This window comes from Rhopalosiphum padi, chromosome 3, assembly GCF_020882245.1.
Source record: "Rhopalosiphum padi isolate XX-2018 chromosome 3, ASM2088224v1, whole genome shotgun sequence".
In the NCBI taxonomy this organism is placed as follows: Eukaryota; Metazoa; Arthropoda; class Insecta; order Hemiptera; family Aphididae; genus Rhopalosiphum; species Rhopalosiphum padi.
This window is the reverse complement of record NC_083599.1, coordinates 54,294,477-54,316,057: the sequence shown is the minus strand read 5'-3', so window position 1 is coordinate 54,316,057 and position 21,581 is coordinate 54,294,477. Positions and strand designations below refer to the sequence as shown.

Genomic DNA, 21,581 nt, shown 5'->3' with positions numbered 1-21,581 from the left:
CTTAAACTTATATAAAATTGTTACGACCTATTTAATGTATATAAATCTACCGGAGAGAAAGTATTTAAAATAGTCTAGCACTGGGAAATAATCGTGTAAGCGGTGATGTGATTGCTACAAAGTCCGCGATTCACACAAGTACATAATGTAACGGAGGATGACTATAAAACAAAGTCTGTAGAGTCTCTAGAACTCTGGGTAATCAGGGCCCCTATTTATATGGAACATGCTATGATAAGGAGAGAACGAATAACGTCAATGAGAAGGTGTTTTTGGTACTAGGTTAGTGCTAGCCAATGAAATGCATGAAATGGCCTGAACCGGTGGCGTGATGTTGTTGTAAAGTTGGACTTTGGAATCCCGTTTTTGTGGAAAAACACCGGTTTATTACATACCTCCCCTTTTAGAATGATACTCCGTATCATAACCGCAGATACATTGAATAACCCGTGTTTTGATACATAGTAGTGCATTGTTTGTTTTCAGATTCTTGCGTTGTATTGACTATAACTATTGATCGCCTATATTGATCATATCCGTGTGTTCCGGTTCTTCGGTCGATTCCAGTGACATAAGTGGTTCTGGTTCCGGCTCTGTATGTGTTTCGGTTTTGAACCACGGTAATTTTTCAACAAAAGTTATTATAAATAACAATAGACTTACTATCGTTATTGCACTAACTACATAAAATAAGTAATCGTGTCTACTTTTATTGTCTTTGGCTGCTTCGATTTCAGCCGTCTTTTCAATTATTTCCTTAATTTCTGTCGTTGCTTTTGCTACTAAGTTTAAGTCGTACATTTGATTGATATGCACGTGTTTTATTTTTAAAATTGTTAATGGTAAATCAATTTGCATTTCTTCCGTTTCTTTAATTTTTGAATGTGGAATAAAATCTAAGTATTCTGTTCGCTTTCTGTCTTATGTGGAATTAATAAATTGCATGTTGCATACGCTTTACATGTTTCGTTAAGTGATAATATCCCTACTCCTAATAAGTGGATTTCACTCTTCTTATCGTGATCACAAGTGATAAATATTGTTTTACCAGGTGTAGCATAAATCCAGTCGTTCTTGAACTTCAGTTTGTGTGTAGTTGCACATGCATGATTTCACAGATGTCTGAAACCTCTTTTGGATCTTGCAGTAGTAGCACCTCACATACGGGGCGTACACTTCTTGGATGTAAAGGATAAACTTCAGGACATAATAGGAAATCACTAGCATGTTTACATAATGTCTGATCAATTTCATCATAAGTAGAATACAATTCTTTTGACCTACTTATAGTTAAATACTTATTTAGTCAAGTAACAAGTTGTGGGAGGTTTTTTTGGATTAATTGCGCTACACCAGCATTTGTTTTCTCTGTCAATATCCCAAATAATATAGGAACAAAGATACTCCGTATTTTCACAATTACGACTCACTGGTTCAGTATGGTATATACAAAATACTTATACCATTGATTATAGCAGCGGTTCCCAAACTTTTTCAGCCTCGGAGCCTTTTTTTAAGGAGAAGTTTCTCGTGGAGCCCCAAGAAAAATTTAACGTTAATTTGCATTTACCTGTATTCTATGAAGCATGATTAACACGAACTGTATATATTATACATTATATATTCGTTTAAATAATTAAAATTATTAAATGTTTGTGGTGTAACGAACGGAGCCCTTGGGAAACCATTGCGGAGCCCCAGGGGCTCCGCGGAGCACAGTTCGGGAACCGCTGGATTATAGAATAGACAGATAGACAATTATTTGGTGACCATTCATATGATGCAACTACAATTGGGCACTCTTGTAAAAATAATACAACCACTTAACGCACTTGTGTAGACGTTAGTTTATGATGCCACCGGTTAGTAAGCGCTAGTGAAGATATGATTTAAAGGTGGTTGTACCCTCTACCATAGGTGATCCGTTATACTAACCTAACCTACTGATTTTCTTAGATCATTTCTGTGGACCTTAGGAGATCCAATTATATCCAAACGTAAGTTATTTGACAATATGTTAATACATGGTGATGTGCCAAGTACTTCATATAATTAAGATGATACTACACCCAAGCGATTTCGGAGAAATGCAACTTTTAGTTCAGACCAATTTAATTCTACTGCAGTCCTTGTCGGCCACCATATGTTATTCCAAAAAAAGCAAGATCTAATAATAAAAATCCTCCTACACCTGCTACACCTATTAAAGGAAATTAAAAAGCCATGTTTACGTCCTTGAACAAAAAGTGAGAAGATTGAATGCCAAAATATTAAATTTGCAAGATTTTCTGCCAGCAAATGAAAATAAAAAGAAAATCCGAAGATTTTTTCTCTTAGATGCTGATGGGCGTGTTTCGACCTGGAAAATACTGGTACTCATGCAGACTACAGCGTGGCTGCCCTCAGGGCTCCCAGCTAGGCCCGACGCTGTGGAAAATAGCGATTTCTGCCATTTACCAGGATTGTTCTCGCACGAATTCTCGGCGGGAAAAAGCCAATTGTTGTCCCTTAAAGGAGGCTTAAAGCTGGGCTACACAATTGGTTTCAGCCTGGCAGCTAACGCCCAAAGAATTTTGTCCTCAGCCACTGCTAAGTACCTGGGCGTTATCCTAGACCCTAGACAGAGCTATTGGGACCATATCCTAGCTATCTCAGGCAAATCTAGTTATCTTTACAGTAGACTTACTCAGCCAATTGGCATGGGCCAGGCTACAGCGCGCGCCATATACAAGGGGGTCTTTCTCCCAAGGATTACCTACGCCGCTGAAATGAGGGGCAAGAGCGCGCTTCTGGAAAAAAGCCGTAGGAAGTTAATCAGCGCACAAAAAGCCCCCTTGTTGGCCATAACTGGCGCATATAGATCTTCGTCTTCGAATTGTCACCAGCTATTGCGGGTACATTTCCCCTTGTCGAAATTAGACATGCAGCCCTCAAGAGGCAATTTGCCAAACAGCTTATAACGCCAGAAGAACTTAGGTCCCATGTCGACGGTCTTGTAGACGAGTGGCAATCATACGACATCTCTGAAAAAGGCAGCTGGACACAGAAGATGATCCCGTCGATTTGCCACAGACTCGGTCTTCCTCTGGTACTGGACCACTATAATACGCAATTTCTTACAGGGCATGGCGACTTTAGGGCAAAATTGTGTAGCCTCAAACTGATTGACGATCTAATTTGCGCCTGTGATCGCAGACCTAAAACAGTAAACCATGTTCTTAGATTCTGTCCTAGGACCAGAACGGCGCGAATAAAACTAATTAAGACACTGAGGAAAGAAGGTGTGTCATGGCCACCTGAGAACGGTGCTTTTCTTAAATCTAAAAATACATTTAATGCGCTTAGAACTTTTGCAAAAGCCACTTTAACTAACCGCACTGATCGGTAATCATCCAACAAGAAGAACCATCATGGGTTTAACACGTGGGTTAAGACCTTATGGGTCAGAACGCAGCCCCATCAATAGACGGAAGGCATAGTCTCGGGGTTTTCCCGATGGACACGAATGGTGTAAGCCGCACAATCGGGGGAATTCGCTCGAGCGCGTTTTAGCCCGGGTCGTGTCCATACGTCAGGGACGAGGAGTACAGCCCTGCTGCGGGAGCCGTTCAGAATTCCGCATCAGTACGCTCTGCTTGTCGTACGAGGCGACTAAAAGAGAAATTGGCCGACGGGGTCGGTGCCTGGGGCGCGGACGCACCGAAACCTCCGGGGACTAGGGCGTTGGGAGGTTTTGACCGCGACCTCGTGAAGAGCGGGTCAATCACTGGGCTTAACCTCCTGGTGATGCCTCTGGAAAGCGTGGACGGGCCCACCGTGAGCCCAAGGCGCAGGGCATAAATCTCGGGAGAACTCGAAGCTGAGGCTAGTCGCCAACGAAGCTTCGTTCGAGCACCCCACTATTGATGCGCTCTATCTTACGAGGAGGAATAATGGTACTTCGGGATGTGGGGGGGTTCCTCGGTGTTGAGAGATTGGCACCGAGCCCTCACATGTCGATCGTGGCGGACACCGTCCTCGGTCGACGGTGGTTTGGTTTCGGAGTGGCAGTTTGCTGGAGCATACTATGTGGTTAAAGATCGCACGCTTGATCAGGGGAAAGTTGCCGAGTGACGGTACCGGGCAGACTCGTACGGCGACAGCCGGCCGAGGATGTGCGGTCTCTCCTTTGCGCTCACCCAGCTTTTCGCTAGGGCTATATGTAGCGAAGGTTGTCCGTGACCAAAAACGGAAAGTAACTTGGATAGATTGCGGCCTTACCAAGGTGGCGAATGGCACCTATTATGCCTCAGCCAAATGGTACGGGCTCGCCGGAGCTTGTCTCCGTGTGCGCCCGGTGCTCGTGGTCCTTAGACGACGTGCGTCCGTCAATGCCCGGCAATTTTCCTCGGGGGGTTTGTCAGGTGGCGGTCGCAGGCCTCTATGGCCCTTGACTAGCACCTTGTGCTAACATAAGGTCCGTAGTTGTAGTCGGACGATTTGCCGCAAGACTTCTCTGAAGATTTCAAACCCGGGAGCTTCGTGTAGTATTATAATATAATAATTAAAAATACACCTGTATCACTTATTTAATGTCAATATTATTATATTATTTCATTATCATATAATTTTTGTTATTTCTTTGAATTTTATCTTCAATTCATTTTAAACCTAAATACAATATTAAAAACCCAATAAAATCAAAAGTTGTTAATTAAACACCTCTGCAATATTACAAAATATATTTGGTTTTAATACTATGAATAAAATTCTACAGCAATGCTTTGGAAATATTATATATTTAATATTGAAAAATCAATGGTAATTAAATTTAAACACAATATTTCATATTTAAAAATGTTATCTGGGATATTATCACTATTCATTATCATTACCTACTAACTTTAGTACATATCTACCTACTTAACGTTGACAGTTAACTTTTGAATTTAATCTTAATTAATTTATTTATTTTGTATTTATCATTATCAGTAATAAGAATATTAAGAATATGCATAGTACGAAGAAGTTACGTGATTTCTTTAAGACTAAACCTAAAACTGGTAAGTTTAAATTAAGTAGTCAATACTTTAAAAGATTGTACTTAAATGTATATAATAATTTAATAAGATTACATTCATCAACACCATCCAATGTCTGTGTTGGTAGTTTTTATTCAATGTTATAAAACATTTTATGATTCAGTATGTTTCTTTTTATACAACTAATTGTTGTGGTATCTATATTACTTAGACTAAATATCTCACTACTGTATTACATGTGCCTACTTATATTGTTATTATTTTAAAAAATATGAGTTTAAATTTAGTGCTGTAATTTTGTATGATATCTTGCATTATTGTATTGTGTTTATTGTAATTAACCGTTTTTAAGTTTTTTTTTTATTAATTAATTTTGAATTGTGTACTATTAAAAATAGTATTGCAAATACTTATTTAACATTTACTAATAAAAATATTATGCGTTTCAAATTACCTATGTATAAAAAAACTTTATTTTTAACTTTTTTTAGTGAATTCTATAGATATTGATGACCCTGCTCGCCCTTTTCAAAAAAATTCTTTAGATTTTAAAGATCAAAAGAGGAGGTTATCATCCAATTCTGCCCCTATATCCTGTACTCAACAAAATGGTAGAAAACGATCATTTTATAAGGAATGGTATGATGATCATGACTGCCTTGAATATAGTCCTTCTTTAGATTTGACATTTTGTTTTTCATGTAGTTCATTTAAAGGAAATGAGATAAATAGTAGTCGGACTGATGAAACATTTTCAAAAAATGGGTTTAAAGGCTGGTATAGAGCAAATAAATTTTTTTTTAAATCATAAACTCTCCAAATCTCATCTTGATTTTACTATAGCTTTATCTGATTTTTTAAACTCAAAACTAATTGATCAAAGCATAATTGTTTTAAATAAGAAACGAGAAGAAGAACGCTTGAAACATAGACAAAATTATGTCGCGTTTAATGGATATTTCTATATGTTTGCTAAAGGTGGAATGTCATTTCGTAGACATGATGAAAGACATGAAAGTTGTCAACAAAGAACTAATTACCCGAAGTTTTTCAAGTAAATCATTATTTAAATGAGCATGCGTCTGGAATATAAAAAATTTAAAATGAAAATATATATAGCAAATATGATAAAATAAAAATCTAGCCAGAAGTATTATAATTTTGATTCATATAAATGACCAGTGTTAATAAAATTCACAAGTATAAATTAATTTTAATTTATTTATTTATTTATTTTATAATTTAATTTATTTACAATCTGATGATGATTTCTTAAATCAAAACCAAGTATATTAATTCAAACCAATATTATAAAAATAAAATTATATATATATTGTTTTTACATTGTAATATTTAATACATAATACATGCTTTGGATACTACTTTTGGTACATAAAGCCATTCTAAAATTTCAGCATTAGAACCATTAAATTTGCAGCCTAGTTGACTCATTGTAGATAAGATACCTAGTAGAAGTGTCGTGTCACAAGTTACTCCCCATACTTTTAATCCTGATTTAAAAGCCATAGAAATAGCAGCCTTTATCAGACCTGCTTGAATAGATGCAGACATGCAGTACAAAATTGAGTACAGATCAACGATTACTAAACTACCGGTAGAATTAAGACGACGTGCACGTGCACTTCTAGATATCGAAGAGCCTTCAATTTCAGTAATACCAGAAAATCTTCCAAATTATGTGGGTCGATGTTATGTATGTCCACGAAATAAAAACAAATCAACCAGAAGATTTTGTGGCCAATGCCGAAAATATGCGTGTAAAGAGCATATGAAGGATATTTGTGTAAATTGTTTAAATGAATAAAGTATTTTTATAATGCTTGCAATTTTTTTTTATATTATATACAATATTTCGTAAATTAAAAGAAAAGTATAATTTAATAAATTAATAATTATGTTTATTTATCTTTAGACAATTATAGTATTTGTATAAATATGTTATTATTATTAATATACCAATATTATGGAATTTAGTTAACAAGAGGAAATTATTACCAAGAAAAATAAGCACCAAAACTAATCATTTCCAATAATAAAATCACAGTTATAATACCTATATTTGTTCGACGATAACTGGTAAGAAAATATAAAAATACATTTTAATTTTGTTTCGGGACTTTTGTAAACATGTAAATTTAAGATATCTATAGTTTTCAGACTGATTGGAAGGTAATTGGGTAAGTAGTTCTAAAAATAAAAATGTCATGAAAGAAATTATGATAATTTCACTATAAACAAGTTAACTGTATTTTCTTCAAATATTCATGGATTATTTTGGATATTTCAATGCTCATACTATTCTTTATATGCATACAAGTAATTTACATTATTAATATAAACAAAAATAATTAAAATTAATTGAATTGGTCATAAATGAAAATGGTCTACAGGCGTAGACCACGCGCCTGAATAAGTAACAATATACCTCGCGCCTAACGAAGGGTTAAGCTTATAAAAAATAACCTATTAGCCATTTTCATTTCCCATTTAGACTTGTTAACATAAAGACCCTTCTGTTGCAGGAGTTTCGTTTGATTCAACCAGAAAGCTACCTAAATCACAATATCCTAAAAATCGATGAGTGCTGCTATCATAAGAATGTTTTTCTAATAGCCATAGCATCAAAAACTAGAGTACAATCCCTATCTTCAGGTAAAATATCTTTCATGTAATCGAAGACTTCTTGGAAAAACCATGGCTCAGCATTTACAGAAGATGTTCTGTTAATGATTGAAGATAGATCTGGCAAGCTTAAAATTGAACTATAAAATGAAATAAAAATATTTCATACTACAGTAGAACCTCGATCATCCGTGTTCGCTCTTCCGAAAATTTATAATTTAAAATTCTTCTTCTGAAAGTGATAATGACGACAGTTTTGAAAAAATACAGACAAGCCAAGCGATTGTAGCAGTTGATGTCCTCCTGAACCGGCTGAACCTCTGAGAACAGGAAAATTTTGACTTCTATGACGTTATATTATAGGCTTAAGAAAAATAAGAAGTGAAGTAAGGAAAATTATTACAAACCAAAAAAAAAAAAAAACAAAGACTGATAACTTCATATTTTAAGCCCTGATAACTTGTTGTATACATACTATATTATGCATCTATAACATTATTGTATATATTTCTAATTATAATTAAATAAAAAATTTCATTATTATAAAAAGTCTCGATTAACCGTGGTTTTCATTTATCCGTGTGACCCTCTCCTCGCCATTTCCCCGGATAATCGAGGTTCCACTGTATTTGTTGAAATGATTAAAAATATAAATATATTATTGCCGGCAGTAATTATAGGCACGTGGAGAATAGTAATGCAAAGTTAAAGAAGTATCCAATTCTACATTTTCTACTGATTAATGTGAACAAAGATGATCTAAAAAAAATTTCATTACAAAGATTCAGTCCTTCCAGCCTCCAGGAGTGAATGACTTTAAACTGCCATATGCTATAGCGGGAGATGAAGCGTTTGGCTTAAGTATTGTAAGTATATTGTGATGCGTTCATATGCCGCTAAAAATTTAGGTAAAATACTAAAATTCATAGCAATAATTTATGGTGCTAATGATGAAAACAAAGACTTCAACGTACATACTTATTTGTTTTAGATTAAAATAGTAATATAATAAATTTTCATATAAATTAAATCTCATGCTATAACACTTAAGTAAATATGGAACAACAGGTATATTAATTTAAATTTAATGGATAGGTGCATAAGCGTTATAATATTATTTTTTAGACTTTTTATTTAAACCACTGGATTTTTTGCTTTTGGTTTTCTTTTTTCTAGATTTGAACTTGAGGTTCACATAAGGCATGATAAATGCTGTTATTGTTCGCAAAGCTATTCTTTCACGTATTGCGTCCAGTTTGTCGTACACCTCTCGTTTTAGATAAACCCGTTCGGCTTCTTGTAGTTCAGCGAGGTACGTTGACATTGATTCAACAGTATTCTTAAAGTGAATAACATTAATTTAATTGTTATCATATTATCCAATATTCTAATGGATTATTGTATTTATTTTTGTTTTGTTTGGATTTTTTTATTATTATTAGATATTTCAAAATAAAAAATAAAAATGATATAGGTACTTATTTATGTGTTTCATTTGGTATACTGCCAAAATTTAAGTCTGCCTCGAATACGTATCATAGATTTCGCTAACGCAATTATTTTTTAATAATTCATTAGATAATTATAAAAATAATATTTAAAAAATTCTGCTTTAAATAGTCAAAACTACTTTAAAGGTTAATTGTGTTTATATCCAATGGGCTAACCCCCATTACTCTTAATTCATAAATATTGTAAATATCCATCTAGTTTAAAATATACCTTCAATTTTTCGATCGTGATATTTTTTTCTATTATCGAATGTTGAAGGCTTTTTTTTTTTTTGTATCGCATTAACATGTCTTTACTGAAACGGTTACTAAACATCTTTAAAAATTCTTCTTTTCTAAATCTAAAAAAATACAATTAACCATTACATGTTAGTGAACATAAGTTCGGATAATTTAAAAACAAAATGTCCATTTTTATTATCCCCCCTGGCAAAAATATTAACTAACACCTGATTATTTTCTAATTATATAGATATTTATCCATCGACATAAAAAAACAATATAGGATACATAATTTTTACATTGTTTGTTATTGTCTTATGTTTAACAAAAAAATACAAAAAAATACAAAAAAATATGATAAAATATGATTACACGTACACAATGTTATGTATAAAATAAAATAAATTAATATGGAGTTGTGTTGTTTATACAAAAATGTAAAATAATAAAATTAATACTAAGAATATTATATAGTAATAAAATATTAGTTTAGTTAATAGTGTTGTTGATCCACTTTTATTGATTTTTTTGAACAAAACTTTTTCTATAAAAATTGTTACTTTAATTAAGTATTTTATTTTATATTTATGAAATCGATAATGACTAGCTACTGTCACCGTTAACGTCAATAATAATCTATGCAACCAATGTATTCGGAAATATGTTTTAGAGTTTAATGTTGTTAAATATATTTTAGAGGTGAAATTTAGACAAGTAATTAGGTATTAATTGCTTATTGTACTGAATATTGTATTTAAAGTGTATTTAAACACCACATCAATATCAAATTCTAATCCATAGTAAAGGCATTTCTATCATCCATGTTTAATATAGTAATATAAAAATTAAATCATTTTAGTGTTTAGGTGTATTTTTTAACCACAAGAAAATAGAGTCATAGGGCGAGGCGCTTGCCTTAGGCGCCTGATGCTGGTGGGCGTAAAAATATTAAAAGATTAACTTAAGAAAAAATATTATTATCTATGTAAGATTATACACCGATCCGTAGGTATAATATAGGCTACAAATTGTATTTCTTGTTTTAATCGAAACCTAATTACTAATTTTCAGATATTTCCGACTTATTATGAAATATTAAAAACTGCGAGTGTGTCATCACCTAACCTTTGGGATAACTACGTAAAATGTAACGACTCAAACATAAAATTGTCAGTTATGAAGTTCAACAATTGATACTAAAAATAAACAGTTATCGTTTTATTTAAAAAGCTAAGCATAGGTTCCACGATAATTAGTGCGCATTCTATGTTGCAGAGCATGTTGGCAGCTTGGGGCATAATACATATTATGTTGAGAACACTCAGCTGCAGATCGAACAACGTTAACCACGGTATAGGTTACTGGCCAATTTTCATTTCCCCAATTTTACATTATGACGTACCTCTACAACTATACTATGGAACGCCAAAATGAGGTAATGAATATTAAATAAATAATCATAATTCATAAGTAAGGTTAATTTGCTAAATTTTGAATCTAATAATGATAGGTACATATTATCTTACAGTTCTTTTTTCATCTGCTCCGATTCTAAAATATTGATTTCTTTTGAAGCAAGAAATTTCTTTTTGTTTTCTTTATTTATTTTTTCAAGATCATCCAATTCTTTCTCGCGTTCCATAAAATTTATTAACATTTCATTTCTATTTTTTCTCCTGTGGGTGTATATAAGTAAATAGGGTGATTACTGATAATTTACTACATGAATAATCCTCATTAAAAAAAAAATTGTTTTTAGAATTTATTTTATTATTGTTGTTTTCAGTCTATTGTTTAAGTTTAGTTTTTATAATTTATATACAACTTTCACAGTATTTCTTATCACATTAGTTTTATACATTTTTTTAAACAACAACAAATTTTTAATTTCATATCTTAAATCACAATTTAAAATTATTATCAGTCCACTGTTATTTATGCCTACCAGAATTTATATAAACTTTAAATAATTATAAATCTCAATTACAATATTGACTCAGTAGATACTTAACATTTTTTAACTTTAAAAAATACTTTGATTTAGAATAGAGTAAAACTCGCTTAAGACGATATTCAAAGGACCAGCTTTTTAAAGCTTCTTAAGCGGGAAAGTGTCTAATGTGTACATAGAAAACAAAATAATTGATTCAAATATCAAATGTATTATTACTATTATTATTGAACATAATTAAACAGACAATACTTTTAAATGAATATGTAAAATATTATAATTTAGAAATGCTTTAAAAAAAAAATAATAAGTATTTAAAAAAAGCTAATGTGCTAATTACGATAATTATCTTAGATTTATAAATTTTTTAAAAGGTAATTTAAACTTAATATTAAAATCAACAATATAATATTGGTGTTGCTAAACAAGAATTACTACGTTATACGTTATAGAGAGAATAGTGCTGACAAACAGTCACTGAAATCAAAAAAAAAATAATAGTAATAATACAAATAATAGTTTTGCAATAACTACAGTTTGATGAATAATAAACTAGGGAAATTACCTAAATTAAATACAAATGCTGACCTCAATGTTTTATATAAATTATATCATAAATTTACTTTTACATATATATTATAATCACAGTCAAATGTACGCATATAAATAACTTATAATTACAGTAGTATATCTTACTCAATCCAAACTTTATTCAATTGGGCTTCTCGATATACTTTTACCATTCGATCGTCAAATTGAATTTTTTTTATTCGATATTCTTGAAGTTTATCATTGTGATCGATCTCCATCTTATCGATTTCGTCGTTCAATAATTCAATTTCTGCTAAACACGATTCGTTTTCTTCGGACATACGTTTCATATTGACCACGCGCATTTCATCTTCATCGCAGTTCCAGTATCTCTGATATGAACTTTCACCAATACGTTTAAAAAATGTATTTATCTCATAATTCAAATCAATGCCACCTTTCGATATCTATTTAAAACATGTATTGTTAACTACAGAGTTTTAATAGTACCTATTATTTATTAGAATAACAGTTTGATTATGACCCGCAGTCTTAAATATTAGCGCAAAGATACGTATTAATTTTGTAAAGGAATTAAGGTCTGTTATCGCCTATTGGAGCAATACAAATTCTTCAATTTTAATTTAAGAGTGATTTCTTCTAGCTAGTTATTATTATTATTATTATTATTATTTGGGTGATTAACCCAAAATTTACCTGAGTAGAGCATATATCATTTAGGTGAGAAGTTAACCGATCGTTTAGATGAATTAATTTATAAATTTTATAGGGAATAATAGGGAAGTAATATACTTAACACTTGATCGTGGTATTACCGAAATGGAACGAAGATTTCAAAGTTTTAATTATGAATCTCACTTCTTTAAATGCTTACAACCGATTTCATTAATTTAATTAAACGATGAAGAATTATACAAATCAGCAGAAACATTACAAAAAAAGTATGACCAAGATATTTCTCCAGATTTTGTTCATCAGATATTATCTTTTCGATCATGTTTTAAAAATATAATATCCATAAAATTAAAGACAATAAAAGAAATTGCAGAAATGTTATTCATTGAACATTCTCCTCTTACAACAACATACCCTGATGTATGCCCTGCTTTTATTTTATACTCGACGTTACCTATTACTGTTGCGACGGCAGAGCGATCGTTCTCAAAAATAAAAATTATAAAAAATGATTTACAATGTACGATGTCAGAGGAACGACTGAGTGGTTTATCAATTATTTCCATCAAAAATAAATGGGCACAGAAATTAAATTTGGATGAAATCATTGACAAGTTTGTTCAAGTGAAGGCTAGGAAAGTTAATTTTTAATTAATTATATTATATAATATTATACTTAATATTTTAATGTCATTGTTTTTATACATTTTCAAGCAGTAAAATAATACAGGTACCTTGACATGCATGTTTTTTTACCTCATAGAATCACTGTTTAATCCTTACATTAAAGAGGGCCTCCAACTTTTATAAGTCCCAGGGCCACCAAGTTTCATGCTACGCCACTGCAAATTAGTGATATTTTTTTATTATAATATAAATAAATACTATAAAATATCTTGTTTTGAATAGGTACCAGAACAATATAATAAAAATAAAACATAGTAGAACAATTATTTTAAACTATTGCTATAATATTATAAAGATATCACTAAGTGAAATATCTTAATATTTACAATAACCTGATATCATGTTAATTTGCTGTATGGGCTGTATGGGTTGTAGTTGGATAAAAAAATTGGTAATATTGCATTCGTTTGACTGTGCTCAATCGGGTTGTTAAAAAATATGGACCATACTCAATCGGGTTTCAACGGTAATTATATTACTTTTAATGGTTTGTAGGGTTTATGTATACCTTGGTTATTTTGTGGGAAGATTCTTGACTCTAGGGTTAATCAGAATGTGACATTATTTTTTTTTTTATTAAAATTTAGTTATATATTATTAAATTATTTTAATCAACTTACACAATTTTAATGTAAATATTAATTGAAAATATTATTATTGTGTATTTATTAATATTTATATAATATTATTACTTGGGACGAGTAAAATTCTTTGCAAGTATTTAAAACACATTCATCTTGGAAGATGATTACAAAAAGTTTGCAAAAATCAACATAAGTAATATTTTGGCCAAGCCATTTAAGTTTGGCAAACACTTGTTGGGCAGTGTTACTTCTATCACGATGTGGATGGCGGGCAAAGAAGACTGGCAAAGATAACTGCAAGCAAAACATAAAATGAGCACTATAATATACATTATTACGAATAATAAAAATTGTATAATATATTATTACATCATTACTAATAAAGAAATTGTTAGTATTATTATTATTTTCTTCCATTGGATTGAACATCGTATGATTGATTTAATGTCGATTATCATATCCTATCATTTTTAGGTTCTATTCAATGGAACTTAGTCTTCTAATTAGTACTAGTATATCCATAATTTTAAATTAATTATATTCTATTATATATTTATATTGATTTCTTCATTCAAAATTATGTACTTTAAATCAAAATTTCTATTATAGTTTTCTAAAAAATTTAAACCAAAGATGCAACTAAATTCAATATTCCATTCTATTTTAAAATCTATTAAATCACACTCTGATATTATCTCTTTTTCGTGCTGATTCTAAACGAATAAGTTAAACATATCTTTATATATATATAATATACTTCTTCTATATATTTATTGTTCACGAGAAATCAACCATTTTTATGAATACATATTTGACAAGAAATTGCAATGATTATCTTTATATATATATATATATATCTCCTGTCGGTGTATAACTTGTATGAGTATTCAAACTCATCCTAAACGGCTCTACAGGTTTTTATGAAATTGTGTGTGCGCAATTGAGTTGATTCGAGAAAGGTTTAGAATGTTTAGATTCATAATTTTATTCGATATAGAACATCTTAATTTTTAATTAATTAATATTTATTTATATAATTACGTTATCATACGTAAGATCTATGCAGCGACCGAGTAAGAGTTAATGACACCAGAGGAAAAATAAATGTTTTAAATAATAAGTTATTGGTACTAAAAATGATTGACGCCGTACTTCAAAACACCCATCATAATTTGTATTGCAATAAAAGATCTTATTTCTAAAGGTAATGTAGGTATAAAAAAAATTATTATTTTGAACTGTATATAAATTTGTATAAAATGATAAATCTTCGAATATTTTTTGGTTAAAATATTTAGTAAAATATTTGTACGGTTGTGGTATAGTGGAGAAACAATCTATTGGTTCTAAATCTGTTAAATTTATATACGGCTCTTGAAATGGTTTATTTACCCATGTGATATCTTTTTTTTTTTGACAAATGAAAACTACACAGGTGTTATCACAGACTTCATTTCCAGACAATTGAGTTTCATTCGTTGTTTGGTCGTCATCTTCATATATATATTCTGTATTAGCCAGCATTTAATTATCGAGTTCGGCAGAGAAATCATCATCCGCAAATTTATTTAATAAATCTTTGAGTTCATTCTCTGACTAAAAAGCTCAAAATTTGTTTTTCGTTTGACACCATAATATATACAAACTTGAAATAATAATAAAAAAAAAACGAGACATGCGAATACGAACGGTACTGATACAGAATAACAACTAAACAATAGTTAATACTTTATAGATGACAATGTCATAAAAAACAAATTATAAAAAAAAGTGGGCAAGTGGGTATCGCTCTGCTGTATAGTAGAGATGGAGAGTAGGTCACTGGTCACTATAATGTATGTGTTAAATTTGAATGCAATGACAGGTATTATTGTATACGAAAGACGATTTGAAAAAATGATTTGTCAGTCAATGATAATTAGTAGATTATATAGGGTGTCCAATAAAATGCGCAACTTTTGAATTTGCCGCCATTTTTTAAATATTGTGCTTGCAGCCCTGTTTTTATCGTTTCTAGTATATATTTTTACTCCGATTTAATAATCAGTTGTTGTTTTCTGTATTGGTTCAGTCGTCATGGAGCGGTTTACAAATAAACAACGTATTCAGATCGTGAAAACTTATTATCAAAATTATGAAAGTGGGACTGAGACGGTAAGGCGACTTCGGGTGATTTTCGGAAGAAATGAAGCACCCAATAAGTCTACAGTTTTGCGACTGATAAAAAAGTTCGAAACAACTGGTTCTGAAAGCGGAAATCTTACGCGTCATTGGCGATATCACACCAGACATCTGTGAGCGGGTTATTATCAATTTCATCGAGCGCGTTAACACATGCCGACTCAGTGGAGGTGGTCATATGCCAGATATTGTTTTCCACCATTAAATCGGAGATGTTACTGAATGTAAATGTATAAAAATAAATACATTTTGATTGATAAATAACTGTGTTATTAATTTTTTTAAAGTTGCGCACTTTATGGGACACCAATTATTATATTATACCTATATTTAAATTGTAATATATCATTATTTTACATGATTTCGAAAAAAATTTTCATTTCATACGCTCATCATAGCATTTTTTATTTTTTTTCTATATTGACGATAGAATTTTTTTTTACAGTTACTTGAAGGAAAACTTATGGATAACCTTGTATTGGGCTTTTTAACCTTAGGTATAAATTACAAAAATTTTATGCATTTTAAACTTTAAAATTCCTTGCAAATTTTCGCGATTTTGATATACTTCGTAAATAATTAAACTTTAAATGCTTATAAACAAAAATTGTGACTAACAATTTTTGATTTTTTTTTTTTTTACTACGATAAGTACAACTTATAATAAACCTTGTATTAAATTTTAAAGATTTTTTGGATAGCCAAATTTTTTTATCGGCATTTTAAGAAAAAAAAGTCGTAAATTTCAATTGTCTATAAGTAACTTAAAAAAGATCAAAATATTTTGAAAATTTAATCGTAAATAAATAACTATAAACATTTGGTGAACATTTCAAGTATTTACAATGATTTGTTTTTGAGTTAAAGCAAAATAAAAAAATCAATATTCTCGAAAAGTGGTTATGCGTACAAATTCTCGTTTTTCCGTTATTTTTTCAGTTTTTACCTTCACAAAAAATGATATTAGTTAGAAGTCTATAAATATTTTTATTTTGATTTACACAAGTTTTAGATAAATGTATTATATGCGTAATTTAATTAGTTTATGTTCATAATAAATTATAGAAAATAAAATAATTCATGTCTATTGCAATGGACAATGGTAGCGAAAGGGTACCTATTTGAACCATTTTATCATACATAAGAATTCCAGTAGACTTATCACATATCAACGACTTGGTTTAATTATTTGCTATTTTTCTATTTATCTGAGTATCTATGAATAATTCATCTTTCTCGGTGTATTTCGTATTATAATTAATATAATTTATCATAAATAATATATTTTACCTTTTTCCTTATTCCTATAGCTTACCTTTAGGTACTTAATATCTAGCTTAGTTTATCTAGTAGCAAATTTATCGAATGGCACCCACCCTCCACCATTAATTATCTACAATTACAAACAAGTCTATATTTAATGCTTTATGAGTTAAGAGGCCACTACCCACATGTATTACAAGTACTTAATAGCAAATTTACCCTCAGCAGATCACGTTTAGCAGTTTAGCTCCGTCAGTTTAAAAATTATAGTGAATCGACCTATTATGAAACTTGATGGTAAGAACATTATCTGTGTTTTTATGTTGGTTTTTTACGATTATTAAGTTCTTAAGGGAGTTATGAGCATTTTTAATTTACGCTTTGTTATATACGTATAACTTACTAAAAAATTGAACTATCGTAAAAAACCAATATACAAACACTGATGATTTTCTCACCATTATATTTCATAATGAGTCGACTCACTCTAATTTTTAAACTGACGGATTAACGTGATCTGTATTTGCTATGTTACGTACTTGTAAGACGGAGTGTGTCAGCATATGCGGGTGTCATGCCTTATTAATCATACAATATTACATTTAAAATATAATTTTATATTTATATGCATCATACCTACCACCATATTATTTTAGTGAGCAAGTGCCCTGGGGATTTGCGATGCTGATCTCGCTGGAAAACTTGAATTATATATTTTTTATTTTCCATCCAATATAACTACTTTGTATGGAGGTGTAAAATTATTCCTGATATAGATGATTAGGACTTACAATTCAATAATCATTTGTTTATACGTCTTCTTTAAATCTAACATCTAACTTAACATTTATTATATTTATAAAATATATAAATATTTAATACCTATAAATGGTTAGCTCTGTGCACTTAGTATCATTACCTAACTATTAAGTGATATTTAAATACTGTATGTACAGTTTTCATTATTTATATAGCCATAATTTATAATGTTTGTGTTGCATTATATACCAATAATTAATAATTATATGGACTGTCGTGGTATAAAATGCATTCAATTATTGTAAGGTTAGTGGTTACTTATGCTTATAAGATAATTTATACAGTATATATTATATAGAATGTTGTACATTTTGGAACATATTAAAAATACAATTATCCAGATTTTTTTTATAGCCAAACGTAAAATTTGTTTTGGCACACTTATATAAATAAAATATTATAGTATGGAACATTAATTATATCCGACAGACGTTCAACGATTTTGATGATATTTTTAGTTTAGGTTTAAGTAATCAAGTTAGAATACTGCGAAGTTAGTACTATTTCCTAATTTTTTAGTTCCATATCTGATATCCTCCCTATAAACGTCTATTTGTTTAATACAGTTAAACCTCTATTAATGGACACCTCTCAATAGTGGACCCTTCCCAATAGTGGACACTTCTAAATTCCCCGGCAAAAATGTATGCACATAATAGGAGTTATAACCTCTTAATAGTAGATACTCCTAATAGTGAACGTGGACACAATAACCTGGTACCAAATTAAAATTTACCTCTCATAAATGGACACGATACATGTACATATCGAAAACGTTTAAGTAAGAAGAAGTAAAAGAATACGAGTCGATATACAATCCAACGTTTGAAGAAGTTTGGAAAACAATACATAATATAAAAACATATTTTAAAAATTAAGAAAACGAAATCGCATTATCAATGGTAGCCAATTTACAAATTCATTGTGAAAAACAGAAAAAATGTACACAAAAAAAATTACAGATTTTTTTAATTGTACATAATCATTAAACATTCTTATAATAATTTTTAATACATACATTATACATACACATTCTTATATTATAGTATAATAAATAATAAATTAATATTCCAATGTATATGTTCATATACAGTGTATAACCAATTCCCTATAGTGTCTCCCTATAGTGGACATTTAGTAATTTCACGCTAATGTCCATTAAGTAGAGGTTTTCTCAATAGTGAAAAACTCCCTATAGTGGACATTTTTTAATTCCCCGTGGCTGTCCACTATATAGAGATTTCACTGTAAAGATAAATTAACGTATTTGAGGTCTGCTGACGACATTTTATTACGGATTAGCTGTCCTATCTGTATCGCATGACACCTGCCAGAATTACTTTGGCAAAATAAAATAATTTGTCTTAAACTATACGCGTCAAAAATCAACACAAATTGATACATACAAAAAAAAATGTTTTTCTTCCCATAATTGTATTAAAATGTCTTATAAGTTAGCATCATAATACCGTTTACCCCCTCCCCATGACCGTGTCTCTTGATTCCACGACTCAGAATGAAGTTTCACTTCATAAGCGCATACCTACTTGCAACACGCACCAGTTTTTTGTGTCTTATTACATTATGCTATAATATTATATTTTATTTTAACATTTTAAGAGAAGAAATAAGTTTAAAAGTTATAATGAGGAGTACAAAAAAAAAAATATATTGGGTACCTAACACTAATCTAAAATGTATTTACTCATGCATCTTAAATTGACGTCTATTTAATAAAATAAAACAATTATTAAACCTATAATTTATTGAAAAATTAAACATTTCAGCGCTGAACATTAAAACCATAAACCATAAACAAAAAATCATAAAAACTGAGTCCAAATTATATATATATACATAGAAATAATATACAGTAGTAAATTATACTAAAAAATAACTATACAATGTATGCAACTCACGGCAAATGATAGATCTGAAGGAATTTTAGTGGTGAGCAACAAAAGTCTTTTATTTAAATTATCTATTTCAGCCATATTGGATTAAGTTTATATCGCTTTTATCCAACTAATTTTTAATACATTTTTTTAACACAAAAACAAACTAATTATAATTAAAGAAAATAATTATAATACTGTAACCATAAATACTAAAATCAAAATACAAGTGATTTTAGCCACTCAGTATATTAACAGTAGTAAACTCTATTCTACGTTTATTTTATAGAATTATCTATGCATATTGCATATTATAAAATTCGTACTTACTTGGCTTATATGGGTTATCGCCTTATTAATCGTCATCGTAAATCGTAATAATGATTATTGAGATAGGTATATTAATATACAGTACAGTGATCTATTTTTGAAATCAACTTAAATAAAATATATAATCAAAGCGTTCGTAAAATTGTAAACCAATTTCATATTAAATATAAAAAAACAAGGTTGTCTTGAATTATATTATTGAACAATACGGCAATACATGTAAGTTTGTAGTTCTCTTATTATGGTTACTTCCCACTATACGAATTGATATTAGTATATTACGATTATTATGTAAGTTCTGTTAAGCATTTTGGATATAGTTAATTGGTTTAATAATAAAGTATTAAATATCAAAATCGTTAAATATCTGAATTTGCATAATTTATTAGGTACCTATGTATTAAAGTGTTAACCCAAATACAAAACATTTAAACTGATAACTTTCCAACAATTTATATTTTTATGTCAATTAGAATTGGTATCAACTTTACATTTTTTTTCACATAAATAAAAAGAAAAGCAGATGATATGATAAGCTGGACAATATCATCACGGTAAGGTCATAATTTTTATTTATTTAAATTATAAACGAACAATGGGATATGTAAATGTTATGGTTAAAACTCGAAATCCGTCAGTTAGTTAAAACTAGAATTAATCGCAGGTTAAGGAAGGTGGAGGTCCACACTTGGCAGGCCTACGCCGAGCGTCCACATCAGGCCTCCAAACCACGTGATAAGTTTTGTTGACGTGTAATGTTGGCTCGATGTTTATTAAAACACTTTGTATTAGGAGATGTACTTCCTTTGAACCAATCAGACGGCATGGCGTTGGAATTCGTTCCGGTCGTCGTTGACAGCGACTAGGATGTTTTGATGGTGAAGACGTCACTCAACGACCAGGTTCCTACTGTCCCTGAACCTTCTGCGCCAGTTGCGTTGGACCAGTCGTCCGACGAAAAGGTTCAGTTCGTTCCACCGCTGCTCATCGACGAAGTCTTTACGCCGTCACTCTCGCCGCCCAACCTCTTAGACGTTTATGAGTTCATTGCAAGCAACGAAGGTCCGCGACCCATAACGCCGCATTATTTATTGAGTATTTTTAACGTAATCTCTCTTGTTTCAGAACTCGAGTCAGCACGGCCGGTGACTCTTCCGGCTGAGGCATGGCGTTCAGTGTCGCCCAAACTGGTGGGTGTATTGCCTTCGGAAAACGCCCCAACTAGGCTCGATGACGACGAGCTTGAG

At 30.6% G+C, this 21,581-nt stretch overlaps 1 protein-coding gene across 1 annotated transcript; it reads right to left on the bottom strand.

The window, feature by feature from the left end:
- Positions 1 to 7,632: 7,632 nt before the first annotated feature.
- Positions 7,633 to 20,103, bottom strand: LOC132925192 (uncharacterized). Its single transcript, XM_060989606.1, has 7 exons — positions 20,029 to 20,103; positions 13,955 to 14,140; positions 12,045 to 12,346; positions 10,924 to 11,073; positions 9,387 to 9,516; positions 8,792 to 9,003; positions 7,633 to 7,804 (listed from the first exon to the last, which is right to left on the bottom strand). The coding sequence occupies exons 1-7, from the start codon at positions 20,101 to 20,103 to the stop codon at positions 7,633 to 7,635; spliced, it is 1,227 nt and encodes a 408-aa protein (XP_060845589.1).
- Positions 20,104 to 21,581: the final 1,478 nt, after the last annotated feature.